We start from the raw sequence: 23,790 nt of genomic DNA, 5'->3' as shown, positions 1-23,790 counted from the left end.
TATTTAACATGACTGGATTGTCTCTATCTATTTGATCTGCTGGAGGGAGTCAAAAAGCAGTATACAGCTCCAATGATGCCACAACTTCCAATATACAATGATATGACTCTTGCAAATATCTCTAAAACATATATTTAAAATATATTATGATTTACAGTGTGAAGTAGAAAATGGCCTGGGGTGATCTTCTGAATCCTGATATGTCTTTTCTGATATGTTAAAGGGAAAGTTCAGCCGGATTTATGTTACTTATTTGTTAGACCTCAATTCAGGCTTTAGTTTTGTAGCTTTGTAGCTTTAAAAAAATCATGTATATGCCTATATATGATTACATATGGGCAAGTTTAATAATAATTTGTCCGATGCACCTTTTCAGCAATGTTATAGTCAGGAGTGGGCCAGCCAAATGGTTGAGTAAATGGATGAAAACCAAAGAAAAATCAAAGAAAAAAAAAATCCATCATAATGAAATCAACACTATAAAAGCCAGAATGATTTGTGAAATAGATTTCCTGCTCAAAGGGTATAAATATATATCAGCAGAAACATGAATGATTTCTGAAAATGGTGTGTATACTTGAAATGGCTGAAAGCGGCAGGAAGGGAACAAGTTTGTCTAAATGAATTGTTAAAGTTGGTTCAGACTGAATTCAAAGTAATAGAACTGCGCTTGCTTCACTTCTTTACAAACAACGTCACACACTCTGATCGCAGAAAACACAGCGTTCTGTACAATGAGCTGAAATTTCATTCAATGGTCCTGAAATGGGCAACTTTCAACACATCCACCTCCTAAAAGGGAACATAAAATAAACATTAAGCAGTCCAATACAGACGTTTTGCTGTATTTGGTTTGATGCAGCCGTAGTTTGCAGTAATAAACTTGAGATAAATATTGGTGAGTTTCGCTTTCTTTTCTCTTCCGTATTAGCTGTCCTAATTTGTGATGTGTAGTTTGATTTTTGTTGGCTCCACCTTGAGTGAAATCAGCAGTTATGTCTCTCCAATTAGCTTTTTTAATTAATCTTATAATCTTATTTGCTAACTATTGATTTAGGTAATTTATAAATAAAGAAAATGTTTCTTTGGTTAGCTAGCAAAAAATTTTTAAATACTTTTTATAATCTTTTCCACTTTGTAGTGAATTATTTTAAAAATGCTGGCAAGATTAGATTAAAAGTTTAGGAAACAGAAAAAAGAAAAAAAAAATCAATACACAGAATAGAAGCAAAAGAAAACAATGAAAAGGCTTTCTGGGTGAAAATCAAAGATGAGATTTCCAACTGAAGAGCTCCAACTCCAAAGTGACTAAAACGCTGCTTTTAAGCAACTCAGGACAAATTTTTAAAAAGCTCCCAAAAAACCAAACTCGCTGTTTACTTTGACTTCTGAGAGTTCTTGTTTGCCTTTTCAACGGTCATGTGCCGTCATGTCATCTAACAGCTAACAGTCACATCGTTACTGAGCTGAAATCTCACAGTGTCTTTTTTTCTGCACAGGTCATTCTGGTCTTCAGATCCAGGCCTGTCAGCAGGTCTTTAATCCTTTTTAAAGCATCCCATAAAACAGTTTCATAGTCTACTCATTTTTAATATTTTGCCACTCGTTAAGAGTTTACAAAATATATGTATCAATTGAACGAACTTAAAAATACTTCTCTCACGATGTAGTTGCTTTAGATTTTTATCAGTATCTACTATAACCTCTATCTATGAATATCTATAAATAATATACATCTATTTTTGGGAAATGGGGGTTGGGGGGCTCAGTGACAGCATTTCTGAAGGGTAATTAGTTTTGCAACAGTTGACGAGATACATTTCAAGTGTCAGCAATTTCACAGAACAGCGTCAAGTGAGGGAGTCCTGGTCTGACCAGCGGCTTCTTTTCTCCAAAAGCCGTTATTGTTCAAACGTCACGCTTTTGTTCAGAGGCAACATACAAAAGCAAAAGCTGATCAGAGAACAGTCTCCCACCAAAGGACCGTGCCAACTCATCCCCACGCAAACAGAGACGCTGGCTTCTTCACATTCAAATGGTACGGTGTAAAATAAGGAGGACATTTTAAGGTAAATAAAGCTTTTGAGACGAACATGTGACCTGTACAAACATTCACACATGAGTCCATGAGGCAACACCGACAAAAATGGTCTACAAAGTTGACAGACATAAGGAATGGCAAACCAATGTTATGAAAAATATACAATGTGTGATGTTCAACCATTACATTCGTTCAAAAACAGCAACAGAAAACAGGACACGAAGGAGAAAAATCTCTAAATTTGTTCGGAAACGTGTTTGTTTTGTCTTTTTTTTTTTTGTTTGTTTGTTTTTTTTCCTAAGTCCAGGATGACGTGATCAGTCAAAAGTTACAAGCAAGATACATCCAGGAAATAAATCAAAATATTATGAAGGGAACAAGTCAATCGTAAAAGACAAAAAAACAAAAAGTAAAAACAAAAGATAAAGAAAAGATATCCAGTATGGTCAAACCAAAGGAAATATGAGTCCCAACCGCTTTGAGAAGCTGGACAGTCAGTTATCTGTACACACACATGCCATCATTCCATGAAAGTACACACAGCAAGGGCAGTTTTCATCACTGGGCTGGCTTTTGGATTCAGCGCATTCTTTAAGATGTGGATTATTTATGTAGAGTTACGGCGGCTGATTTATTTTTTTATTTATTTAACTGTTGCTGATTGTTTGCTCTTTTTTTTTTTTTTTTTTTTTGTGTCCCTAACTCATTTGACATACTCAGCTGACTTCCAGAAGTGCCCTGGGTGGGAAAGGCGGCGGTTCCGTTTTGGCAACTTTTCCAGTAAATCTACCAGCTTGGAGAAGCTGGGCCGCTCTTCCTGCTTGTACGCCCAGCAGAGGAGCAGGATGTCCTGGGAGACACAGAGATATGTGGGAAAACCAAGCTGTTAGGTGAATCACAAGGAGTGCAGAGTTTCTGCATTGATAATGTGCAACAGTCAGTGGATTTACTTTCTAAAATGGGCTATTACTTAAATAAATACCTAAAATAGACGTGAATGAATACGTCGAGCTATTGCTGCGTGAAGGCAATTACAGCGCAAAATCTTTTTGGACATTTGTACTGTGAGCTGAGCTGATGGAAAACGTGCAGAAATGCTTGCTAATGGGACCCGTGACCTGGCGGATGTGCGCTGCAAAGACTGGCAGCAGCTTACAGATGAGCAATCCCAACGTGGCAGGTAAACCTCCAGATCGGTCCAAATGCAGATCAAAGGTGTTTGAAGGAGAAAAGGGGACGGCTGGAAGAGTTTAGCAAGGTTAAACGAAGGCAAACGGTGACTCACACCATGCACGGAGCGCTAGAAGGACAGGAAAGGCCAACAGCAGCAGGGGAGGGGAACAGCTCCCTGAAGAGGGGAAGTGGGCGGACTTTTAAAGTGAAATATATTCTTGAGCTAAAGCATCTTGTTACCGCTGACTCTTAGTCAAATCTATCTTTAATTATGATGCCAGTCGACATGCTATGAGAGAGTTTTCTTTTAACCATGAAAATTCTTCTGGAAACGTGAATTTGTTGCTGCATATTTACGTCCACTTAAAGAGCACCTCTGTGAGTCAGGCATCGCTTTGGTTGCTGCCTTTACCTTTCAGAGTTTACAGAACATGTTCGGGCAAAATGAGCCGTGATTGAAGGAGCAACTAACTGTGGTAAATTAAGAAGCATAAACAAAGCCCCTTACTGATATCTCCTTTCCCATGCCAGTTTGGGCGAGGTTGGGCTTCATCCCGCTGCCAATCTGCCATATGATCACCTCCGCTGGCTGACTTTTGTAAGGCCACTCACGTGCGTGTAGCTCGTACCAGATGGTGCTGGGAGGGCAGAAGAAGACAGAGCTGGTCAGTGCTTCGGTCCATCTAGTCGACGGAATAACACACCTATGGAAGGTTCACTCCCCCGGCTGCCAGGAAGCGTGACTCAAATCAGCAGTCTGTTATAACACACGTTTTCCTTTTGCCGAATCGCACCCTGGGCCTCAAGTTTTGAAAGAATTTTTTAACTTTAAGACACAACAAATTTTCATTACTCACCCTCCGCCCTCCCTGTTTGAATAAACTGTTGTTTTTGTTCCCCTCCTGCACGTCAACTTTGAGCAGGGTAAAAATAGCTCTCTGTCAGTAGTCCAATTGTTGATGAATATGTAAAACAGCCACGGGGGTCACCTCTAGGTAACACAAGGGCGAACAGAGCAGCTGGACATCGTGCGCCAGCGCCTGCACTCTTCCCTTAAAAACAATATAGTGACGAAACCTCCATATGGGGGACCATCTGAAAATGCAATTGCGTTAGGAGTCAACAGAGCAGGGCCCACACCCACAAACGAATCAGCCAGGGCAGCAGAGGAAGAACAGCAGCCGTGGGGGTTTTTAATCAGCTTTGGGCTAATATAAACAGGACACCTTCAGACAGATCTGTATGCAGCGACTGAGTTGTCACACATCACGTAATTCTGGCCTCAGAGATTCAAGCAAAGACAGTTGGACAAGTTTTTGGACAGATTAAACTCCAGCATGAGAGCCAACGCTGTGTTGTCCTACAGCACTGTTTGCTGTATTTATTTTCAACTGTTAATAATAATAATTGACAATACCTCCTTCACCGCGTGAACACGAAAGGGATTAGTTTGAATTCCAGTAAAGTCAAGTGAAGGTTATAAGTACGGGGGTTTTCTTCCTGTCCCTCCTCTCGTTGATTCATCATCAGTCAGTGGACATCTCCCCTCAGCGTTTTGCATGTTTTCTACCTCTTCCTGCGATCATCCACTCAGTTTGGCATTCAAGATGGTAACTACCTGGTTTCTATTATCTGTTCAACCTGTCCAATCTGTTCCAAACCTTCCACTGCAGAATCACTCATCAGTGTGCTGATCTTGGTCTAATGCAAACAGTCTGTCCAACGTGTCTTCCTCGTTTGTGTACCATCTCCACGATAACTGAGGCTTCATCCATAAAAGATACGTGCCAAGTTGAGACTAATGTGTAATCATGTGACCGAGAAGTGTATTTGTCATTTTGTAAGAGTTCACTTTAAATGTCAAAACATTATCTCCGTCTTTGTGGCGTGAGCAACAAAAATCGTTGTGTCTAATGAGATCAGAGGATCTCAGTTAATGTGGGATGCCTCTTTGTCATTTGAGATGGCCTTTTACGGGACACCGCTCTTTGAATCTACGGTTGTGTTGATTTCACAAAAATATCTTTAAACCTTCTGTCTTACTCTGAGGAGAAACTCTCACCCAAAAGCAAAGACATCTGACTGTTTGGAGAAGGGAAGTTTGTCCTCCTCTGTGTCTGGAGAGAGCTGCTGGATGATTTCTGGGGCCAGGTGACACAGCCAGCCGCTGGGGATCTTCAGTTTGTCTTCTCTTCGGCTGCAGGGTGAGAAAAAGTGGAGACGGAGACGTGTCAGCGTCTATCAGACAGACATTAAAGTTGTTACAATTAAATGCGTTCCTCCTGATGTTGCTTGTCTCAGGCATTGTTTTGGAAAAGTAGGAGCAAAGGCGGCATGTTTATTTGCTACACGTGGTCTGAGCGACACTGACAGAGAGATCGGAGTCTTTGAAAGATACTTAATGTTGTTGAAAAAAAAAAAACCACCGCTGGCAGTCAGCTGTCGACGCACAAAGACTGGAACTCAGCTATGTGTTTTATTTAGCAGCATAAACATGTAAATCCTTCATTTCATCCTTTAGTTATTTCTTGTTAGACAGCAGGTGGGCACGGTGACTGGCGTGTTGTTGTCCTGGTGACGCTGCCCGGCAACCGGCTAGGCTGAAACTAATAAAATACAACATGCTAATTACTGAGCTTTGATGACCCTGCTAGGTGGACGTTTGACCTTTAGATGGAGACGGGCTAGCTCTTCCCGTCTTCGTGCATAATGCTAAGCTCCATCATTAATTATCATGTATGACAGTAGTTCTGGATCGTATGGTCCAAATCTAAAGGGATTAAATCGGACTAGTTCTCATAATGTAGCCTAAAACAAAGCAACATGCTAATCTGCCAGAGGCTTTGCTGACAGAATATGAAATGTGATTATTTCCAACCTCACATCTTCTTCACTTCAGAAATAATTGCCTAAACTTTTCGTGGTAACCGACTTAAATTTGAGAAATCGCGGTATTATTTGATTACTACTGTCATATTTCAAACTCACTTCGTGGAGTGATCTGCTGAGCGAAGGAGGGGAAAATACCCGTGTTAATATATTCCTGCTGTGCTGAAGATCTGCCTGTCGATGTTGTGGGCGTATTCAGACAGCTCAGTGCGCTGTTTCCAAAAACCCTCTCACTTTCTCCACTGGAAGAGGTTGATGATAGTCTTGGCATCGTGAGGTCAATCTTGAGCAGATACAATATGTGATTACTGGCGTCCTCAGCTGTGACTTTTTAATTCTGGAAAATATTCGACTTGTTACTGCAGGAGGAGCCAGTTTATATCGTTATGATCACCGTTTCCTCCCTCTCCTCTTTGCTCTCAGCCACTACTGAATTTCTCAGGTCATCGTTGACCTGGTTACTCTTCTCTCCCTCTCTTGAACAACCCTCTTCGACACTGTTGATGTTCTTGAGGGGAGAAGTGGAAATAAGTATTTCTTCCATGGCAACGGTACAAATGGACAGAGGAGAGAGGCTGAGAGAGAGTGAGGCAGAATGCTTCTCATACAGTTCACAGCAGTTTCAGTCACAGGAGCACACGTATAAATTAGACGTTGTATAGACTTTTTAATACGCGCAAAGGTTCTTGTTTTTCACTCAATAGTCCCATCTAACAACATATCTCATTACATTCAAGCCACGTTAATTTTCCTGTCAAGAGTCGGGGTATTGTTACATAATTGCCTCCTGCTGATGCTATAGTTGTTTTGAAGAGCAGCGGTAATAAGGCCAGGTCAGAATCGAGTATATTTACATTTGGCCCAGTGTCGGCCACTTCCAGCACTTCATCTCTTTGCTTCTTTCCTACTCTTTTCCTTCACGTAGCCAATATTTTAATTAAGTTTTCTCATTTGCATGTTTGAAAGCAGAGTAGGTATGAAATGCAATCTTTGCCAGCAGTCGCTTCCTAGCTGCTGCTCCGCACTTTTAAAATCATGATTCCATAACTGTGACATTGTCTGACAAAGTACACGGTTAAAGACAGCAGCTGTGTTGTGATTGCAGCTATATTATTCATGAGATGATCACTTTGAGAAAAAGAGCGTAAGAATAGAGAGTTACAAGCTTTATGTCCACGGAGGCAAACCCTGAGCTTGTATTCATGGGGCAATACTACTGTTCAATGAAAAGTAGGAAGAAGGCTCCAAATTTGTTTCTGGGTGTTTATTTTTATCTATTTAAGTGGCTAAAGGCGTGCCGGTTCATCTAGCGACAAAGAGTGGCGAGTTGTCAACTCTGCTTAGTGCAGAGTCATTTTGACCAAGAGGGAACCTCGAACGCTCGGCCGACAGCACTGTTTGCCTTCAGCATAGACAGTTGTGGTGGAGGGACGGGATAAACACAGTTTTACTTTGGAGACTTTTTTAAAAGATTATTTTTATTTCCTTTTTTTCATCTGCAGCATTCAGTGGCTGGTGGGTTAAGTCCAGGCACTAAGAGGACTTGGTTAGCTGCCCTCAGATGTACACAGTCAACCAATGGTGTAAGTTAATCAGTCAGTCCGTAAACAGCATTCAGACACATACTGCCATCCCTGCTGTTGCGTTCAAGCCAATAACAAAAGATGGCAAGAGCAGATAAGCTGAAAAGCAAAGCCGTTATTCAGAGAAATCAGCCGGAGACTCGCAGCTTCAGTTTGTTAGTTTGTTTGTGAAAACGAATTTTGGCTCGAATTGAATACTAACAACAAATATTCAACCAAAAACAAAGCTTACATTTGTCTGTGCCAAAGACGCAAGCCGACAAACACAGCGCTCCTGTTGAGTATTGAACATAAATACCTGCCAGCCTGCAGAACCCCAGATATGGTGAAAAGCCCAAAGTCGGTGATGACGATTTTGCCGTTGTCGTAAAACACGTTCTTGGACTTCATGTCTTTGTGTAAGATCCCCTTGGCGTGGAGGTAGCCCATGCCCTGAGGACAGAGAGACACGAGGCCGTCTGTAACACGATGTGCACTGCTGATACCTTCAGAGTCAGCGTTGAGTTGTTTTACCTTGACCATCTCTTGTGCTATCTGCCGGGTCTTGTTAACATCCAGCACAACCTTGGCGTCCCTCACCACAGAGAAAAGCGTTCTGCCTTTACACAAGCTGAGAGAAGGAGGGAAAGCACAAAAAGAGGAATTTAAGTGGCCGCGCTCAACGATGTTCCTTTTTTGTTTGTTTGTTTGTTTTTTTACTGATCACGTCGTACTGGTCCAATCTATTGCACATTCTTAGGATGATTTGGTGGTGACGCTGACGGGACATGCAGCGTCAAACTGAACTTCAATGTTGCTTAAATGTTGTGTTTCACTGCCTGTGAATGAATTCAAACCTTCTGCAACAGCACTGTAGTGTTTGTTTGTTTTCATTCAGCCTCAGCTTTTTGATTTGCTCATTTTACGTCAAATCTTTCACATATGCATCTTTTTTGAATGACTCCTGTTTCTTTTGTATCTTGTCTGAGGCCTCTGTGTGTCTTATGTAAAGCATGTAGTCCGTCTTGTTGTTGGAAGGTGAAATGGAAAAGAACTTTTTCTATTTTCTCTGGAATTTTTCTGGACAACACAAGCACGTCACAAGACTAGCAGGAAGTGAAACTCCCTGTGACAGATTGTTACAACATGACTGCCACGCCCTCAATATCAAAATCGATTGCATTTTGTAATCGAGACAAAATATTCACACATTTCTAAGTGAGCTGCATTTGGTTTCAGAGTAAATCCACTGTTGAAGTACTGACACAATAATCAGAGTTTTGAAACACTCCCTCAGTGGCTCTTTGTTTTCGCACATTGCTCCGAGCGTCTCGTCTAAGCACTCGGATTTTAAAATGCTCAGGGTCTTTTTACCATTTTTCATCTGAAACACAGGCTTTACTCGAAAGTTCACCGGTGTGCGAGTGTGTCAGTGATTTGAGATGTTATTAGTGGATAAAATGGCATGGTTATGAACTGAAACATAGGCCCAGTAATACACCAGTGTCGGTGGGTGGGTGGGGGGGGGCTGTTACACTGCAGCTCTGGGGGGAGGCCTCATATTTCTGCAGGGAGGCCATCACGACTGCGCTTTAATAGACAGCTTTACAACCACCCCCTGCCTCACACCTGAAGCCCTCAATCCTGACTGCGCCACGCAGGTGACCAACAAAGGACCTGAAGCAAACGGCTCATGAATATTCATTCGTACCAGTCGCTTGACAGCAGCCGCATTTTTAGCAGCTCTCCTCCCTCTGGGTCCATTCAACACAGCGAGGCAGCTTGTGGCTTTAGTGTCACGTCAGTTGAAACCTTTGCATAAAACATATCCGGTTGACAACAATCGCCTCTCCACCTCGCACAAATAATGTGTTGATGCGACGCTGATGGCAAGAGGCAGCGATTCATCGAAGTCAAAAGGTAGACACGGATCAACACGCTGAAAGCCGCCTCTGTTTGATTGTGCCAGATTTGTGTTTGCAGGCGTAGGTTCAGGGTCGTGCCCCCCCTCCCATTAGAGGTCGGCCTTTTCTCTTCAACATTACAAACACTCAAAGCATGAATATGAATGATGAACATTGTGATCTCTGACTCCAACAGCTTTAGCTTTGGAGGAGCTGGAGGGGAAAGAGACGACGGGTAGGTCCAACGGTTTTAACGCCTCTTAGTTATGTCCTGAGAGTTTCAATTTTTTTCTCCCAATTTCACTCAAAAAAAGTTCAACGATGGCAGTAGAGAAGCTCATCAAGCATTACATTCCTTTATGTATTGAACTGTCACCAAGTTGGTGCCTGGAGATTTTTTTGGTTTGTTTGTTTTCCTTAACAAAATTAAAAACTTTTTTAAGAAAGTGCTGGACAAGAAAAAAATGACCAGAATGTTGGAAGTGAGACGTAACGCCCCCTTCCTGGCATAATGAAACAAAATCTACACGAATGCGCGCAGATAAGAAGCTAAGGGTACTATCAACACTGAGCTCTCTGCAAAATCACCAACGAAGTAATCAAAGACAAAATCTTTTCATTCATTCAGCATAGGAACAATCATCCTGCATGAATCAATAAAACTCTCTTAGGTTATATATTCCCTTCCTTTGGCCTTTACTTTTATAAGAGCTATATTTCCAGGTAAGGAAACCACCTGTTGGACTGACATTTCCTTTTGCTTTCATCAACCTCCAGGAAGGATTTCCACACGGCACACACAATTTCAGCTGCCATCAACTGCAATCAACCACCCAAGTCAATCAGCCAATCAGTTATTTAAAACGCCTCTATCACCGCTGTGAATGTGATGAGAACGGAGCACATTAGCTTTGTTTCCTGACACATTTTTGAAGCGATGAATCCATCATGTAAATACTTCTCTTTCTTTGGGAACAAAAGAAAAAAGAAAGTTAATTTATACAACAATGGGGGGGAAAAGGAAAGAGATGAAACAAAAGGGTAAATTATTATTTTACTGAGACTTTTCTTTGCTCGCAGCCTGCGTAGATGACAGTCGGAGAGTGGCAAATATCTGAAGAATGTCTTTTTGCCCACTAATTAAACAAGAGAATATCCCTTTCTGCGTTCTTTTACAGGAACACAGTCTTGTATTTCTGCTCGAATGCTTGCTTCAAAATATCTGAACACAGATCTGTGAAATAATTATACTTGTTCATGCAAGTTCGCTGTGACCCCAAACACGTGTTTGATCTGCAGTCCAGACAGCTGCACTGTTATAGTGAGGTGTGGGTGGTTGATCTGTTCAACAGGAGCAGCCTGTTCCAAATCATAATCTCCACATGTTTGATTGTCAACCACTCTAAGCTCATTGTCCCCGGGGGGGGGGACCAGAGCAGCTGCCAAATGTGACCTTTGAGGAGTGTCAGCGGCAGCAAGTAAGTAAGTGAGTGAACTATGACAATGTGCAGTGTGTGTGTTGTCTGACAGTCAGAAAGGCCTACAGTTATCACCCATGTGGAAAAGTTGACTATTTTCTTTGACCTTAAAAGAAATAGTAAGTTTGAAGTTTGAAGTGTTTGAAGATTGACATTTAGCTCTGTGTTTACCTGGATGTGGTGCGAAGACAACCAAAAGAAATGATGAAGACGAGGAGGATATCATTTACTACACCATATTTACCTGGTGATGATGGCCAGATGTGGCGGACTCATGCAGGCCCCCATGAACAGCACCACGTTCTCATGGCGAGTGTTGCGGTAGGCCATGACCTCACGCTTGAAGGCCTTGAGCTGGTCCTCGTTGTCGCGCTCGATGTCGATCAGGCGGATGGCGACCTCGCCGTGCCAGCGTCCGTGGAAAACCTTGCCGAAGCGTCCCTTGCCGATCATCTCCCCGATCTCCAGCTGCTCGAACGGGATGTCCCACTCCTGCAGGAAGATGCTGGTCTGGCTGGCCTTGCGTGGGAAGTTCCGAGCGGACAGCAGCGACAGGTTCATCTCCTCGAACTCGTCGCCCGAGTCCTCGTCGTTTCCTTCCTCATTCTGCATGGAGACAAACTGAGCTATTCGTTTTGGTAGCTCCAAGCCAGTGCAACACATTTACACAGACCGGCAATTGAAATACTCTCACAACAAAAAGAGGCGGGGGTCAAATTATTTTCACCATCTTAAAACTATAATTTGCTTTAACCATACTATAACCATAAATTATAGTACATGTAAAAATATATGTAAGGCTCATCCGTAACAATGAGAAGAGAAGCATAAAATCAAAGTCATGTGTGTGTTTCCTTGATATGAAACACCTCTATATGAAATCACTTATTATTTCTGTGAAATACTGACTGCTGCTCTGGCCATTTCCACAAATATCCAGAGCTTTGAAAAAGGCAAAGCAGCCAGCGGAAGAATGTGGCTGATTTATTCTGATTTGATTTGAAATATAATGCATAAATGAAAATGACCTATTCAAAGAATGCCTGCTGAATTATTATTCGAGGCAATATGCTTCACATTTCACATCATTGTTACAGGAACAGCCACTGCGATCCGTGAAGCTGCATCTTTTTCCCCCTTGCTGCATTTAAAGCATCATTTTACCTGGGGGGGCTCCTCAGAGAGCCGAGCCAAATTATGTTAGATGAGAAAAAACAATGCAAACGACTGTGACAAGTGATGGTGAAAGCTATTTCGTCTTCAGTTGGTTTTGCGAGTAATTTCACGCTGAGAAAAACAACGTGAACGGATGGGGGGGAGGAAAAAAAACAAAAAAACAAACTCATCTCCACATTGTTTGAAATACGCAGAAGAGATCAAAAGCAGAACTCACATCTGACGTTGGTTCAACTTCAATCTGAAGTAAAGGGTTTCCCTCATTCCTAAAAGAAAGAAACACAGAAGCAGAAAAAAAAAAAGTTAGATAAGCACGAAAAAAATAAACTGACTTTGTTCTAAGTTTTCCGCTCTATCGATCAGGTGTTTTGATTCTTCTTTATTGTCCTAATAAAGTGTGAATGATTCATTTTGGATTCCAGCACACAGATTTATTCAAAAGCAACGTGAGATGTCTAGACAGTTGGTACAAACACCAGCAGTGGAAACTCTCTTATAGGGAGACGTACTTATTTAAATATTAAAAACTCCTGCTTAAGTGGTATTGACGGTGTTGTTTATTTATCGTTTCAGATATTTCTTGATTATCTGTGTTAAATAGTCATCTACTTTTCTTTCTGCGTAGACTTTTTATTTATTTGTTTACCACAACTACAGTCTCTTATATCTGTTATAAAATACAGCAATATAGATTTGTTATTCAGATTTCAAGCATAGACTTTCAGACTTTCCATGTCAATGCTTCGTGGCCCCCGGATCTTTGTGGAGTTACTAATATAATTCAGTAAAACTAAACTTTTTGGGGACAGGAAAACATTTATCAAGTTTTAGTGAACCTTTTTCAGTCGGGTCAATCAAACAGTATCGGTGCCTCGAGGTGCTAACATCTTCCTCTTCTTTATCCTACTCTGAACCGAACAGATTACTCAGTGAATCCACCTATTCGTGGTATTATTATTTCATCTGAAACTCTGAATCTCAAAGCGTTGCACAAAACTTGGGGTAGAATTGTTTGTCAGTGACTGCAGTTGAATTTCTTTTGCACCAGAGCACTTACACAAAATGCAATAACGCTGCAAAGAGCCGGGGAAATGATCCTCCGCTCGGCTGCATGGTTGGATTTTAAAGGCTATTTACACACACTTGTTTTGAATCTTAAAACACCCACATTTATTTCCTGCCTTCTTCCGGCACTGGTTGAGATTTTCAAAGTTTTATCAGTCTTGCTTATCTTGTTGGGTTTTGTTGCAGTAGTTAAAATGTATTATTTCACTCAGGATTTGATTGCGTCTGAGAAGTTCCTATTTTCAATTTCCACTGCAAAGATAAACCACCGGCTCTTATACTGAAGTTGTTTTACTGAACTGTTTTACCTGCAGTGGCCCAAAAGTGGAAAAAACACACCATATCAATGACTTTCTGACAGATAAATGAATAAAATGCGAGCAGGATGAAAAGCAAGGAAGGCGACTCCTAATTACTGTTGACATTTTATGACCCCCATTTTTTTGTTATTTCTCAGCTGTTTTTAAGAACTTTTAAGTTCATGTGCGCCCTCCGTACCTGTTTATTTTTGACCCCGGCACTCGCGCTGCCACCTACACTGTGGGTGCCAATCATGTGACACTAAATAACCCGCTTCCCCCTCTACTCCCACCTCCATTCGCCATCGTGTGCATAACTGGCTGTGTAACACCAGCATGTAGCCCACCACCTTTTCTGTGGTGTATTAACCCCGGTTCGCAAAGCAGCCCTGGACTCTGGTGCCACAGGTGAAGCAGCATATAAGATAATGTGTGATTCCTGTGGCGCCATGGTCCCACCGCTGGTTCGATCTGCGCTCTAATGAGGGGATCCTGCCGGGTGTAGGGGTCTGAGACAGGCCCTCATTAACCCTGAGATGAGGCCATTAAAGCCGGAGAAATCTGCCAGCTGCCACTGCGAGAGCATACGAAGATGTGACAAAGGAAGGGACAATGGCATTAATTAAATCAGAGGAATATGGGATTCATAACCGTGCTGATGTTTCATGTTCGTCAAAAGGAAGGCAAGAAGGAAGAGTGAGGAAAAGGAAAGAATCTACAGAAAGAACACTGGTCAAAGATACAAATGTGTGAAATGTATGTTCTCATATATTCTTCAGTTTGGTTTTTGTTGAATATTTGGTTGAAATATTAAGCTGCATGTGGATGGATGGATGGATGTTCTCAGCTAAAGTCATTTTCTCTGAATAAAACTAGATTCATTGAACACTGAACTGCTGCACAGAGCAGAGAAACCCAATGGATCATCATACTAGCTTATTCTCTATTCACTCCCACTCTTCATTGTTCATCATCGTTTTGACATTTCTTTCACTGAAGGTCAAAATAATCATGGGGAAAAAAAAAACAGCTAAATTTGTAACATGTCAGAATCACAGAATCAAGCAAAAAATATTATGATACTAGCCTGAAAAAAAAAAAAAAACGTGATTCAAGGTCTGTCAAAGACTCATGGAAGTTGTACTTTTTGAATGCTTGGCAATAAAATAAATATTGTTTGATAATTTGATGAATTTAGGAACTGCACAGATGTTACATTTGAATAATAATGATAATAAAATGATACTGATGACAAGCTTCTGCTGCCCACAGAGCTGCAGCTCATTCACAGCCCAACCTGCCAGGTTGTCTCTGCTGCTTTGCTGCTTTAGAAAATAAAATTCCTACATCCCGTTTGTCTGATCCCGTCCAAAACTGGCAGGCGAATGTTCCATTCAATAGCTGAATATAATCTGAACATACACAAAATAGTCTTTGTCTCGCGATAATTATTATGGTAATGAACGTAGCAGTCGTCGGCAGACAATCGGCCCTTCTATTCAAACACAAATTGAACCAACTCTGATGTGTGTTTGTTGTCATATTTTTTTTCCTGTCATTATTTCCAGACGTTCCTTTACATTTTTTTTTTTAATCGCAAAGCTGGCAGCTGTTGCAGGATTGCAGAGTGAAGATATCAGACACGGGATAGTTTAAATTCAAATAAATCACTACCACGCGCAGCCCCTAAAATAATTTAGAAACTATCATTTGGCTTTCTCTCCCTGAGACCTTTTCAAGCCTGCATTGATATTTTGAAAATGGAATTATTTGGTATTGATTAAACCATTAAAAGCCACGATGCGGTCCATATTTCATCACAATTGACCATCTGCTTGTAGAATGAGGTTCTCTTGCCCCGTTTCTCCTGATAGATTGAGATCCTAATCTAATTAACATCTGGGTCATCATTCCTCCTCCTCTTCCGGCTGTTTGCCTGTGACCACTGGCTTCCTCAAAGATCCAGCGGAAATCCAGTTGGCATCCCAAGTGTAGCATGAACGAAAGGCCATGCTAACATCGGCCTACGAGAGCTCGTCACATCGGCCCCTCGCATTGAAATTGTCACCCAAATATCTGTGCTCCAATAAATTTGACTCGGCCCCTGACCAGAGGCCACAGAGAGGAGGGGGGAGGAGGAGGCAGGCAGATGAGAGGAAGATCTGATCTCGATCAGAGGTACTTTACTAAAAAAATTATTAATATTATTATTATTTTTTTTTTTATTTGGCCATGTGTGATAATTGATCCTTTTGTAATAGATTGTACTCACCCTGGTTCTGACAGGACCGGGTGCAGGATGACCTGCGGCGCTCTGCTGGGAGGGGCCTCTGGAGCAACATCTGGAGACAGCAGTCGCAAAATATCAAACCAACACATCAGAACAAGATCACGTTCAGCACCAACTTAGCGTCAGTTCTCTTTCAGCCATTTAGGAAAGAAACGGAAGATCAACGTCCATCTTGAAGTGGATTTATAAAGTAACAGGTTCAGAAAAGGCAAGGACAGAAAGAAATATGAGGAAAGGCTCAGTAGTCTACTTCTTTTCGATATCAGACATTACGAGGCTGTAAATCGTCTCTTCATTGTCATCGTTCAGCTCCGTCATTGGGAAAGAAATGACCTAAATATGACGAAAGCACGGAATTTTCAAGATTTACCTTTTTGGTCATTTGAGCTATGGTAGATGAATCACACAGAGCATTTGTTCATTTTCCTTCCTTTGACTACTTTTGGTAATTACTGACCACTGCAGACTGGAAACATTCCATAAGTGCAATTATGCTTAAATTTGTCAATTTTCCTTTTTCAAACAGATCGACTTCAAGGACAAAGCGTTCTCTTGCTGCCTCATAAATCCCGCCCACTGACAAGCGCAATTAAAATGAGATCATTTATATCCTTCACCTCACCTGTCGGTGGTCATAACATCGTAGCTATGCTTAGAAAATGGCTGTGTTAAGAAAACAGAGGTCGGCGCGCATTTACTTCCTGTATCGTTCATCATATGACAGTCAATAACAACCAATCTTTTTTTTTTTTTTTTTTTTGCTGGCTTGAAGGCAGAAAAGAAAATGAATCAATTCCCACACAGTGTCAGCACTTGCAAATGCAGCGTCTCGGTTGTGGCCATTTGTCAGGCATCGAATCCTCCATATAATGATAGTCATTGTGTGATGAATGCCTGACGATTGTCTGTGACCGATGGTGCGCACGAACTCAACACTCGTTTCTCTTTGTACCTTGCGTGCATCAGACAAACGGCAGGATCGTTTCACACATTCGCATTCTCAAAAAAATCTTCAATGTTTTTTTTTTTTTTTTTTTAAATCAGCGCAGTAATGTCCCCATGGTGGGAACAGTGGCACGCTCTGTGGAGTACAGAGATAATGTGCTGATATGCCAATGCGTTCTCGCTTTGCTGCGCCTTCCCGGTGCTTTATAAAGTATGTAAAATACATTACCATAACAGGCCGTACAGCATATGCTGCGTATCACATTGCCGAGGAGGAGCAGGTTTGAGTTCTCTTTGCTCCTTTTTGGAAGCAACTCTCCTGTTCAACTTGAAAGATGGAGTTAGGTCAGCTGTTGTGTTGCAGCCGTGTCTGAAAGATGTCAGAGGATTCGCAGCCACGCTTGCCACCTCTGTTGGCACATTCTGACAGTTTCTGACGCAAAGAGGGAGCGGCAGAAAACATTCCCTTTGTGGCACGCTGCATTAGCAGCTGGCACCGTCACAACTCACAGCAAGAAGGACCTGGTTTTGTTTTCTGAGTGGTACCTGCACCGACGTTTGGTTGGATTTACTCCAAAGATCAGAACGCCAGGTGGACTGGAAGCTTCAAAACACCCAGTGGTGTGAATCTGAGCCAGTCATGGAAAGAAATAACTTATCTGCTGGCAGGTTATTTCTCCTGTGTGACACCAAAAACTAGCAGCTCTCTATTCAAGTGTGTGTGTGGTTTTTTTTTTTTTCTTTCTAATCAAGACCCAGCATTTACAGTAAATTCATTTTGACTTGACGCAGCATTTGTTCCACTTACAATGTAATGACTTTAAATTGCTGGGGGGTAACGCTAAGTGGGTGACCATGTTGTTAAAAAAAAACCAACAACAACAAACAAACAGTGTGTGTCATTGTAATTATCAGAACAACGGCAGCACCGTCTGCTCCACATTCATGAGTTTCCAAAGTCTTCTCTCTCCAGATTTCAATTATATTTCTTTTTTTTTTCTCCTCACACCACTCCAGGTTGTCTCGGCCATAATGACCTGCCAACTAAGCTAGGACGTGTACCAGCGTGGACAAAAGCAAAAAAGCCTCGGCGAAGGGGATCATTAGGAAGCCCGAATGAGAAAAGCAATGAGTGGCGTTGTGTGAGTGAGAGCATTTATAGGAGGGAAAGATGAGGAGATGAAAATCATCACCAACAACAAAAGAAGATTCCTCCTCCTCTATGGGCTCAAATTAAAGTCAAAGTCTGGGTCGCAGAAGAGCTCAGCCCATCTTCAAAACCAACGACACCCTCCATGAAGAACCAAAAGGCTTCCGATCAGACACAGCTCTGCGATTGGATCATTATCAAGTCAAAATATGTAACATGTGACGGCGGTTCTTAGTTTTTCTGTATCTCTGCGTTGATGAAAGCACACCGCCGATTTCATTCGTTTGCCAGTTGCATTCAGGGTCCTTTTATTAATTTATAAGAGCAATTTTTTTCAAAACACAAACAAATAGAATTATCATGCAGATTTATTTTAGCCTTCAGGTTTAAAAACAAGGTTGATTTACAACTGCTCGTTGTGGAAATATTTATGGACGCCACTTTACGCCACTTTATTCATTCCTGCAGTGCATTATGGGCGGTGGGAACTGCTCAAATATGAGTTACTTACCTGGGAAGATGAACTGTTGTTTGTATTTGAAATAACTGGAGGCTGCAGAAAGAGACACAAGGAGAGCTCGAGTTAGATCTGAAGTTGTGCTGCCTTTGTTTACTCTCAAATTAGCTCACGAAAGGATTGCGAGACAAAGCTCTGCTTCACAGAATAAATTTAAACTTCACACATTCTTTTATTTTTGATGTTTAGAATTGGTTTTCCCTCTTAATTTAAAAGCTTTTAGCAGAATCCCTACACATCATAGCCTGGTTTGGCATAGCTTCTCTTGCTGAAAGCTTTGGCCTTGCTACGGCTCTAGTGAGGGAAGTTGGTCAGTTCACTGCAATTTCTCAACCAAAACATTTTAATAAAGTTGAGCAGACATTTGTGGTCTCCCATTCGATATGTTCCATACTCTGACATTTCCCCCTTAACAACTGAAGGATCTTCATTCTGTGTCCCTCCTCTGGACACTTTTTGCCATCTTGATTTTAAAATTATTCCTCTACTTGGTCTGATGAAATACTGGCAAAACTGACATTTCCAGTGTTAGCATGCTAACGTGTTAAACTTAGAAGATAAACACAATGAGGTATCTACTTCACATGCATTTAGTTGAAAAGTGAGCTTTAATACCTGTCAAATTGAACTGTTTTTGTTGCCGCGCTGACTGTGGGGAGGGGTGCAGTGGCGAAGGGGGCGTGGCACTGCTGGGGAGGGGAGGAGCCGGTGAGGAGGGGGTGGAGGAGGTGGTGGATGAGGGATTACTGCTGGAGTCGGGCTGGTACGGGACTGGGATGTGATCCTGCGAAGAGACAGAAAAGGGAGGGTCAACAGATGCCCTTGTGTTTTTCGTGGTTAGTCACAGAAAGCGTGAGCTCTTATTTATTGCTTTATTGCTTAAGCCCGCCAAATTTCTGGATTGGTTTTTCCACCTTCTGGGTTTTCATTCATTTCAACTTGCAAAGATTTGAAACTTGCCTGACAGATGCAATCCATCACAATGAGCAATCTGTTGCCTTTGTTGTGTTATTATTGTGTGGGGCTGCAGGAGTAAACAGGAAGAACTGCCAAAACGACGTTGAGTGGTGCATTCATACTAATGCGGGAAAATGAGGTTAGCTAAAATTGAATCAGGAAAACTACTTTACATTCATACTCTCATCACGTTTGTGTTTATTTCACTCGATCAGCTGACTTTCAGCTGTTCACATAAACTACTGTGATCTCACCGAGACCCCAGGTCATTAATCAAGTCTGTGAGAGTGTAACAGTTCCTGTTTCACCACCGCCAACTTTCATCACAGATGATGAGCCACTTTCTCAGAAATCCTGCCCCAACTCACATCTGTTCAGTTCTTTAAACTTCTGGAAGATTTTGCTTTGTGTCCAAACTCATTTCTACATCTACATCATGTCCTGACTCTTTTCAATTATTAAATCTAATCATGGATAAATACAGTCTGTGAAGCACTTTCCTTGATAATAGTCCAAAGATAATTATTCTGTTTTTCTTCAGTAAGTTTCATCTAATTGCACTAACTCTGTTGAAAGCCACTTTATTAATTACATTAGCTTTTCACTTATGTAGCCACAAACTAAAGTTAAGCCAAATCTCGGATGTTGGAGCATCATTGCACGCACAGACAGTTAAAGCTTTCAGATCTTGTTCCAACAGTTAACTCCAATGCAACAATCGTGCAACTGACAAAACGTACAGACAGCAAACGTTTCGCTTTGATGGATGATGTTCCCCAAATACGTTTCCAGCCTGTGCTGGTCGACTCCTGGAGCTCGCTGAAGTGAAGGTGCCTCAATAACCGTCTGCGAGGCAGGAAATCGATTTAAAGATTTTGGGGTATGCTTTGAAAAATGGTCTGAAATAGTACAAAGTGTATGCAATTTGTATTGAATGGGGTAAAACTGATCTGCACAACCAGCACTAGAATCCAACGTCTCTGTCGAAATAAAAGCCTGCATGTGGTTATTCTCGCTTCTTTCAACTTTTAAAGCAATCACGCGTTCAGGCCACACGATTCAAGTGAGTGTGATAAACAGCTAACTGCGCTGACACTTCTGTCTTTTACTGGTGAGTGCGTGGACTGAATGTCGATAAAATATCTTTCCTTTTCCGATCGCTTGATGTGTTACTCTCTCTTCTGTGTATTAGCGGGGTTTCAGCGAGAGGCTGTGCCCTCACTAAAGCGCCCCCCGGTTCAAAAGAAACCTCTGAAACATCTGAACCTACTTAATGAGGGTCAAAGCCGACTTTTTAACTTGAGGAGTTTTGAAGTAAGATCAAACCACGGCATTAACCTGCTATCGCAGCCGAGGCGACGGACAGGACTGTCGTATGCCACACAGCGGAAAAAAAAAATAAATAAATCAAACACAAAATGAACAAAACTCTGTGTGTTAAAAGTTTACCGTCAGCAACACACAGGAGTTTAAAAGGATATTTTCACATAAAACCCACCAGGAAGGCAGGGGGGGCGTTGATCAGACAGGAGTTTTAAACAGGAGCTGGCCATTCGTTCACAAGTTCATCATATGTCTTGTCTTGGTTTATTTTGAAATTGCATACGTGCTTCAGTTTCAGATTCATTTCCCGTTTTGTTTTTGTTTCTTCTTCACCTCGGTCTGCCCTTTTTGTTGTTTTTCTGCCTCCATTTAGTCGACGTTGTTTTCTCCATCCATGACCGAGCCGCGGTCTTAACAGCGTTTTTATTGCTGTAACCATGACGATGAAGGTCCTCAAACTTTCAAGAAGGAGGTATTTTAACTCAAAACCACGAGCTCAGCCTAAATTTAATCAAGTTGTGTTTGTGTCGAAACCCAACCAAGCTGTGACGGTTCCTCAGGCTTTACCTGTGCGAAGGGACAGCCTGCATGGCTGCTGACGTTTTTGTGCTTAAAAACTTCATACATCGCAAACTGATGTGTAATTTGTGTCATTTGGATTTCTGAAGACTCCTGTCTGTCCAGTTTGCTGCACAAACGTATCTATACGTGCCTCCACCAATTTGATATTAGAGAGGAAAAAAGTTTTTGTCCACGCAATCTCATTATTTGCTCATATTTTGATTCAAAACACAAAAGTTACTCATTTGCAAAGTTCTCACACTGACAGGCTCAGACTTCCTTTCTTTTCTGGAGGGAGAACAGAAATTGTTTTGTGTGCTGGCTGAAAAACATCCATCGTGTGGAGACAAATCCATCTGTGCAAACAGCAATACCGCTGAAGATATTTTCATACGGTTTCCTGATCCCCTGGGGAAAGACTGGATGTCTCATACATTTTCTAACAGCCGCGCACACACACAAACACACACACAAAAAAAATGGAAGCAAAATGGATCAAGTTACAGACAGAATTGTAACTCACAGGTTATTTTTTACACTTACCTTGTTGATTTTGTTGGTTTTGGGTAGCGTCTGACTGATGTGCAGGTCTGTGTACCTGAGCGGGTTGTTGATGTCACATGGCACTGATTCAGTCCGCACAAGACGAGCAACTACACAAAAGACGCAAAGAAGAACAATGGCACAGTGTGGAAGACTGAACTTAGACAATACTCATTTAATAGCTTTGGTGAAATTAGGGAAAAACTCGTTATCGGGACCTGCTTCTAATGTGAAAAATGAACAAAATGCGCTTTCTTGTACACCATCCATTTGTTATCACATAGACACTTTAAAGAAAGGCACTTACTAGAAAAAAGAAAAACTTTCCTTAAGCAAATTATGCCATTAAGAAATTGTCACTCTCGCTTACTAAAGTCAGATAGAAGAAGTCTAATTAGTCTTCTTTACCTTGAGTCATTCCTTGGTGATCTTATTAGAGGAAGAAAAGGAGGGGGAGGGGCAGAGAAAGGACAAAAGAATTTAAATTCTGAGGGCAGATAAATGGAATTTTTCCACTCAGTGCACAACGTAATCACATTCGTCAAACTAAGTGTCTTAATTAATCAGCACATAACTTTTTTTTTATCTGTTTCAACCAGCAGAGGCTCTTTCACTTTTTTCTTTCGATTGGAAAAAAAAATAAAAAATCTTGAGTTCAGATAAATAAGTATATGAATAATCAGGAGAGTTGAAAGCATGAGCTTTAAAATCTAGAAATCCAGTTCTTGTCCTAATCTACTAATTAAACAGCTACACAGACTGATGATTCCAGGGATTCTATAGTTTTTTCTTAAAAAAGTTGACTTTCGGGTAAATTTTTCAATTTAAAAATACCTTTGAGGGATTCCCGTCCGCCTCGCTGTATGATCAGTAAATGGCAAGGTGGGGCTTCTTTGGTGCATTTGTTGTGGCACTTCAGCCTGAGTGCAAAACAAAATGCAGGAAACCTGATTAGCAAAGTGAAAAATTGCTAATTTCAACACAAGAGAGAGAAAAAATGTTGTTATTTGTAATTTTGTCATCTAGAAAAAAAAAAAAAATTATAATGACAGGACGGATTTGAACCTACTTGCAGTTTTTACATTTCAGTCCAAACAACATTCCCTTTCCACAGACTATGCACGTCTGGGACATCCAATACTTGGTGGAAAACCTGCAGGTGTGGAAGAAGAGAGCAGGATGAGGACATCTCTTTCAGCTTGTTGAACATCCAAGTAAGAGAGGCGTGCACCGCTCCTGACCTTTTGCCTTTCATATCGTTTTCTCATTCTGACAGACGGCTTTTGCCAAAGAAGGCCTCTGGGCAACCTTTCCATTGAAGATAATATATGCCTGAAGAAGCTAACTCACTGAAAGTGTTTGCCTTCATAATCTCTGTCACCAGTTGATTTAATTTGTGGTCATTTCGTTTTCATTTATTCAGCAACCCATGAATGAAAATGAATATTTAAGGCGGTCGCATTGCAGCGCAGCACTGAGGCCACTGGGTTTACATCAGTGCGACCGATGGGAGCCATTGAAGGAATCCACCACAGTCGCTTGTCAAGCAAACAAATCTACAGCGTGATACAGCAAGGAGCAGTTCCCTGCACAGACACACCGCATGGTTGGAGCATGTATATGCAACTACTGGCTATATTTACTGATGCACGCTAGCTGTACGGCTGGCTGGCTAATGGCAGGTGACTAATGCAGTTTGACAGAAACCAAATATCTTTTTATTAGGCCCCTCCATCGACTCAACTGAAAGGCACAACTCTATCCGACCCCTGACGGGTTGGAGGATTTGTGTGTGTGAGTACGTGTGTTTGTGTGGACTTTGCTGCCAAACATGAATGATGATGAGACGTTAACAGGCAGATTCCGCAAAAAGAAACGTTCTTTCAGTGCAGACGAGGCCATAAAGACGTGCAGTGT

The 23,790-nt window shown here is 41.6% G+C and overlaps 1 protein-coding gene across 1 annotated transcript in view; it reads right to left on the bottom strand.

The window, feature by feature from the left end:
• Window positions 1–2,744: 2,744 nt before the first annotated feature.
• The window catches only part of ksr2 (kinase suppressor of ras 2), a 75,772-nt gene continuing 54,726 nt past the window's right edge, over window positions 2,745–23,790 (bottom strand). The window contains exons 8-21 of the mRNA XM_029511250.1: window positions 22,943–23,026; window positions 22,708–22,793; window positions 22,282–22,302; window positions 21,874–21,983; window positions 19,105–19,273; window positions 18,484–18,525; window positions 15,860–15,929; window positions 12,441–12,489; window positions 11,292–11,653; window positions 8,200–8,296; window positions 7,985–8,118; window positions 5,277–5,411; window positions 3,723–3,852; window positions 2,745–2,891 (exon numbers count right to left, since the gene is read on the bottom strand). Coding sequence (XP_029367110.1) covers window positions 2,745–2,891; window positions 3,723–3,852; window positions 5,277–5,411; window positions 7,985–8,118; window positions 8,200–8,296; window positions 11,292–11,653; window positions 12,441–12,489; window positions 15,860–15,929; window positions 18,484–18,525; window positions 19,105–19,273; window positions 21,874–21,983; window positions 22,282–22,302; window positions 22,708–22,793; window positions 22,943–23,026 — 1,636 coding nt within the window. The remainder of the gene's footprint in view (window positions 2,892–3,722; window positions 3,853–5,276; window positions 5,412–7,984; window positions 8,119–8,199; window positions 8,297–11,291; window positions 11,654–12,440; window positions 12,490–15,859; window positions 15,930–18,483; window positions 18,526–19,104; window positions 19,274–21,873; window positions 21,984–22,281; window positions 22,303–22,707; window positions 22,794–22,942; window positions 23,027–23,790) is intronic.

This window comes from Echeneis naucrates, chromosome 9 (genome assembly GCF_900963305.1).
Source record: "Echeneis naucrates chromosome 9, fEcheNa1.1, whole genome shotgun sequence".
Lineage (NCBI taxonomy): Eukaryota > Metazoa > Chordata > Actinopteri > Carangiformes > Echeneidae > Echeneis > Echeneis naucrates.
The sequence above is the reverse complement of the archived record's forward strand: the minus strand, read 5'-3'. Positions and strand labels throughout refer to the sequence as shown.